The sequence below is a fragment of the Boleophthalmus pectinirostris genome, unplaced genomic scaffold, assembly GCF_026225935.1.
Source record: "Boleophthalmus pectinirostris isolate CB_2022bp ecotype Guang Dong unplaced genomic scaffold, ASM2622593v1 HiC_scaffold_21, whole genome shotgun sequence".
Classification (NCBI taxonomy): domain Eukaryota; kingdom Metazoa; phylum Chordata; class Actinopteri; order Gobiiformes; family Gobiidae; genus Boleophthalmus; species Boleophthalmus pectinirostris.
The window spans coordinates 6,258,978-6,263,917 of NW_026571175.1; the positions used below are offsets into that span (position 1 = coordinate 6,258,978).

The 4,940-nt window shown below is 40.7% G+C and overlaps 1 protein-coding gene across 3 annotated transcripts in view; it reads right to left on the minus strand.

Moving 5' to 3' along the window:
* cacng7a (calcium channel, voltage-dependent, gamma subunit 7a) overlaps window positions 1-1,544 on the minus strand; it is a 39,924-nt gene extending 38,380 nt beyond the window's left edge. For all 3 annotated transcript variants that reach the window (XM_055157487.1, XM_055157486.1, XM_020941766.2), the window contains exon 1: window positions 1,349-1,544. In XM_055157487.1, coding sequence (XP_055013462.1) covers window positions 1,349-1,544 — 196 coding nt within the window. The remainder of the gene's footprint in view (window positions 1-1,348) is intronic.
* Between the last annotated feature and the right edge of the window lie 3,396 nt (window positions 1,545-4,940).

A 4,940-nucleotide genomic window follows, 5' to 3' on the forward strand; every position in this document is an offset into this window, starting at 1 on the left:
TATTTGCATTATGACAGAAAAGTAGCATATTTACACTTCTGTCAGCCTACACAAAATATTACAATAAATATCGTATCATAAGATGTATATCATGAAAATATTGTATAAAAACTTTAGATATCGATAAATCCCTAGTATATAATTAATTTCACAAAACTTTTTTAATCTCTAGTAGCAGTGGTAATGTTTCTCCAATATCTTAAATGTTAGTGGTTTGATCCTTGTTCTGGTAAGTTTCAAAAATCAAAAAACAAATAAAACGTTTATTTAATTGATGCTCCCCCTAGGAAATAAATTTAAAGCAACCCTGCGTAACTTTCTGGAGGTGGCACTACCATAATGAAGAAAATTATAGCCAAAGGAACAACATTTCCGTGGAGACAAGCAGGTCAAGTAAGCGTCAGGTTTGTGGAAAAGCAAGCCTGCTCACAGTCAAGTCAGTATGTTTTAAGTGCAATAAAAACATCCCAACAAAAAAAAAAAAAAGGAAAAAAAAAAAAAAAAAAAACTAAAAAACTAAAAATATCTTTTAAAATACCATATAATAGCTGCATTTTTTATTTCTTTGAATCACTTAACAGACCAGGCATTTATTTGAGACCAGGCTGCAATTTGGGGCAGGCGATTAATTCCTTCCTCATTAAAATCTTGCTCAGCAAAACTGGGAAAATATGGTACTCAAATTCTTTTAACCAGGATGACTATAAAGTACAGTTTTTATGGCACACCTTGAAGGATGCGCCACTGTTATACGATGGCCTGGCGACTACTTTGCCTTTACCTTGTCGACCTGATTCCTGCCTTTCCTCGCCCCTTTGCCACAACTTTCCTCTTACGCCACAGCAGCTTCGATGACTTTGCTGCTTTCTCCAAATTGCCAAACTGAAGTCATTTTACCAAAACTTCTAAAAACTGCTTCCATTTCCTGTTATGTTATGCCATCTTTCCTTTTTTTACGTCACTTCGAAATAGAGATTTAAGAGGAGCGTCATCTGTTTCGCCACTTTTTCAGTGAAGATGAGGCTGATCGGACCCAGCGCAGAGAATATAGCCTATCCATTACCAGTCTAGAACATGCCGGACTGAACTGAACATATATATCTTGATTAAATAAGTCACAAAAAAAGGGAAATGGGAGTCTGAGCAGCCTGAACAACTACTAGGGGTGTTGGCATAGACTACTTTCTATACAGACATAGACTGTATCAGCGGTTATTTATCAAAACATACACCTGCATCCGGAGTTTAAAGGGGACCCAGCGGTTAATTGAAACCTGGCTATTATTAGGTATTTTATGGTAAACTAAAAACCTTAGTAATGCATTTCTAAAATAACATTGAGACTGACCTGCGACGAAGCAGACCCTCCAGAGCCCACAGTGCAGAGCCATCTTCACCTCCGTGGTCTGGTTCTGCTGGAGTACGATTCCCTCCTCCATCAGCAGCCAGTAATCTGTAGAGACAGCCACGCCCACCAGGAGGAGCCCACACGCCCCGAACACAGAGGAGAGCAGGGTCAGGGCGCGAGTGCTGAACGAACTCATCTGAAACCAGAGAAGAAGACGAGAGACGCGAGCATTAGAGCATTAGAGCTTATCATGCTCATAGGGCTTTGTATAGAAAATGAATCAAATAAAAGAGCTTTCAGTTTCCAGACCACAAACAATATGACATTTAATCTTTGCCATTTCACACAAAAAGTCAAATTTCTCCCTCCAAAGTTTGCTCCAAAACACATTTTTCCAGAGAGAGTTTGCTGTAGACCTCTCCGTTAAAGGGACAGTCCGGAATTTTGGACATAGGATCTGATTTCCTAGTGTGTCAGAGTGTTGGAGACGTGTGGAGACACTTTTTGAAATATTCCATCCAGTCCTTGTATTTGCAGAGGTCACTGGTGCTAGGCTAGTGCATGTCAATGGCCATAGTTATCCTGCCACTAAAAACAGTCTTACCCACTCCACAAAACACCCGAAACAAAACTATTATTGCACCAGACTGTTGATTTAAGTGTCTGTGTTGATAGAATAATGTTTGAAATAAAACTAACCTTGCATCGCATGAATCGTTGCATGTTGAGGGACTACCATCTATTTTATGTTGACACTATTGGATGTTTTTGTATATAAAATGATCAGTTTTACATAGCACTTTTCCACCTTCAAAGAGCGTTTAACATCAAGGAACCACTCACCCATTCACACACACACACACACTGGGGGCGATGCGGGTTAAATGTCTGGCCCAAGGATACAACAACAGCATTCATATCTGGGAGCTGGAATCACACCGAGACATGTGGAGACACTTTTTTAAAATATTCCATCCAGTCCTTGTATTTGCAGAGGTCACTGGTGCTAGGCTAGTGCATGTCAATGGCCATAGTTAGCCTGCCACTAAAAACAGTCTTACCCACTCCACAAAACACCCGAAACAAAACTATCCAATGTCTGTCTGTGAATGTCTGTGTTGAGAGATTAATTTTAGAAGTAAAACCAACCGTGCATCTGAAGGATTTATGTTTGAGCAGCAGCAGTGAATTGTACTTCCTGACAGAAAGCTTGGCAGCGGTGGACTGATATCACCGAGCACCATATCTTACCAACAAAGTAAAATTCCGCTGCTGCTGATAAAATAGTCCCTCAACATGTGACGATTTATGCGATGCAAGGTTAGTTTTATTTCAAACATTATTCTATCAACACAGACATTTACATCAACAATCTGGTGTTATAATTGTTTTACTTCGGGTGTTTTGTGGAGTGGGTAAGACAGTTTTTAGAGGCACTATAACTATGGCCATTGACATGCACTAGCCTAGCACCAGTGACCTCTGCAAATACAAGGACTGGAAGGAATATTTCCAAAAAGTGTCTCCACACGTCTCCAACACTCTGGCTCACTAGGAAATGAGGTCCTCTGTCTAAAATTCTGGACTGTCCCTTTAAGTGTCACGGATACAACAATAGAATTCATCTGTGGGAGCTGGAATCACACGAAGAAAACTGTGGAAACTGCTCTGTCAATGATGTTTATGTTTTACATTGAGAGCGGGATTAGAACTGGCAACTTTCGAATTAGAGAACTGTATGAATTTCTACAGACAGGCTAGGGGCGAGGCAAGTTAAATGTCTTGCCCAATGACACAACAGTAGCATTCATCCGTGGGAGCTGGAATCACACAGAGAAAGCTGTGGGAACTGCAATATCAATGATGTTTCTGTCTTATGTCGAGAGCGGGATCCGAACCGGCAACCTTCAGATCAGAGGACTGTGTGAATTTCTGCAGACGCACTGGGGGCAAGGCGAGTTTTGCCTAAGGACACAACAACAGCAGTCATCTGTGGGATCTGTAATTGCGCCGCTGACCTGTGAGAACTGCTCTATCAGTGATGTTTATGTTTTACGTTGAGAGCGGGATTCGAACCGGCAACCTTCGGATCAGAGAACTGTACGGATTTCTACAGACATGCTGTGGGCGAGGCAGGTTAAGTGTCTTGCCCAAGGACACAATAACAGCGTTCATCCATGTGATCTATAATCGCCCCGCCAACCAGTGGGCACTGCTCTATTAATGATGTTTATGTTGAGAGTGGGATTCGAACCGGCAACTTTCAGATCAGAGAACTGTACGGATTTCTACAGACACGCTGGGGGAGAGGCGAGTTAAGTGTCTTACCCAATGACACAACAACAGGAGTCATCTTTGGGAGCTGTAATTGCACCACCGACCTGTGAGTACTGCTCTATCAGTGAATGATGTTTCTATTTTATGTCGAGAGCGGGATTTGAACCGGCAACCTTCGGATCTGGGAACTCTACACAGTTCTAATTCAGCCCCCTATTCTGTGAACTGGGAGCGAGGTGGGTTAAGTGTCTTGCTCAAGGATACAACAACAGAATTCAGTTGTGGGAGCTTGAATCATTTTATGTTTACCGTTTTATGTCGAGAGCGGGATTCGAACCAGCAACTCTCGGACTCTTGGAGAACTCTACAAAATTCAGCAAAATCCAAGCACAAATAGCAGCCATTGATTGACAGTTTTTTGAGTTTTTTTCCAGGTGCAGTAAACTCTGAACTTTACTCCATTCCGAATATAAAATATTTACGACGAACACAGCGCGAAGAACCTTGGACGAGGCTCAGAGCTTCTCAAAACACAAGGCACGACCCAGCTTCAAACACAACAACATCTCCAGCTCTCTTATTCTGACCCCAGGACTTTTAAACACATTTAATAATTCACAAAGATTACAACTAGTGTTTCTACAGAGCCACCTTCAAACTATTTATTCTTTTACATTCTCGGTTAAGTCTGTTTTAACACACACAACACACAATGAATTTCAGACCGAGTGAACATGCCTCCAAGGGACAGAGTCAAGGAGAGGACTATCATGAAATAAACATGGTAAATAAAAAAAGAATATGTTATAAAAGCACATCCCTAGTGTTGGGAGAGAGTTTTTTTAGATTTAAGAATGGAAAAATGTTCACAGTGTGTTAATTATCTGGCATTTTCAAAAGTAATTTGACCAAAAAAAAGTCCTATATTGTACAAAATTGACTCTTGTGAGCTTTAAGACATGTTAGAATAATGTTTCCTCGTCAAAAACGTTCCTGGAGTTGTGTTTTGTTTAATTTACACATGTCTGTCTACATTTCCAAAGCTCGAAATGCTCTGTTGCACCTTGTGATGTCATGCAGTGGTAGTTTTCAAGCCACGTTTTACCTTTTATGGGCAATTCTAGGACTGAAATAATCCAAATGATTCTAGTGAAGGTGCATGGAGTTTAAAAACACAATGGAGCACTTCCTGTATCACCACATGACATCATAAGGTGGAACAGGGTGTTTTCTGTTAGGGAGAAGCTAAATATACAGGGTTTGTGTGTTAAAGTTGTGTGAATGAAACAAACCACAACTCCAGGTATGTTTTTTT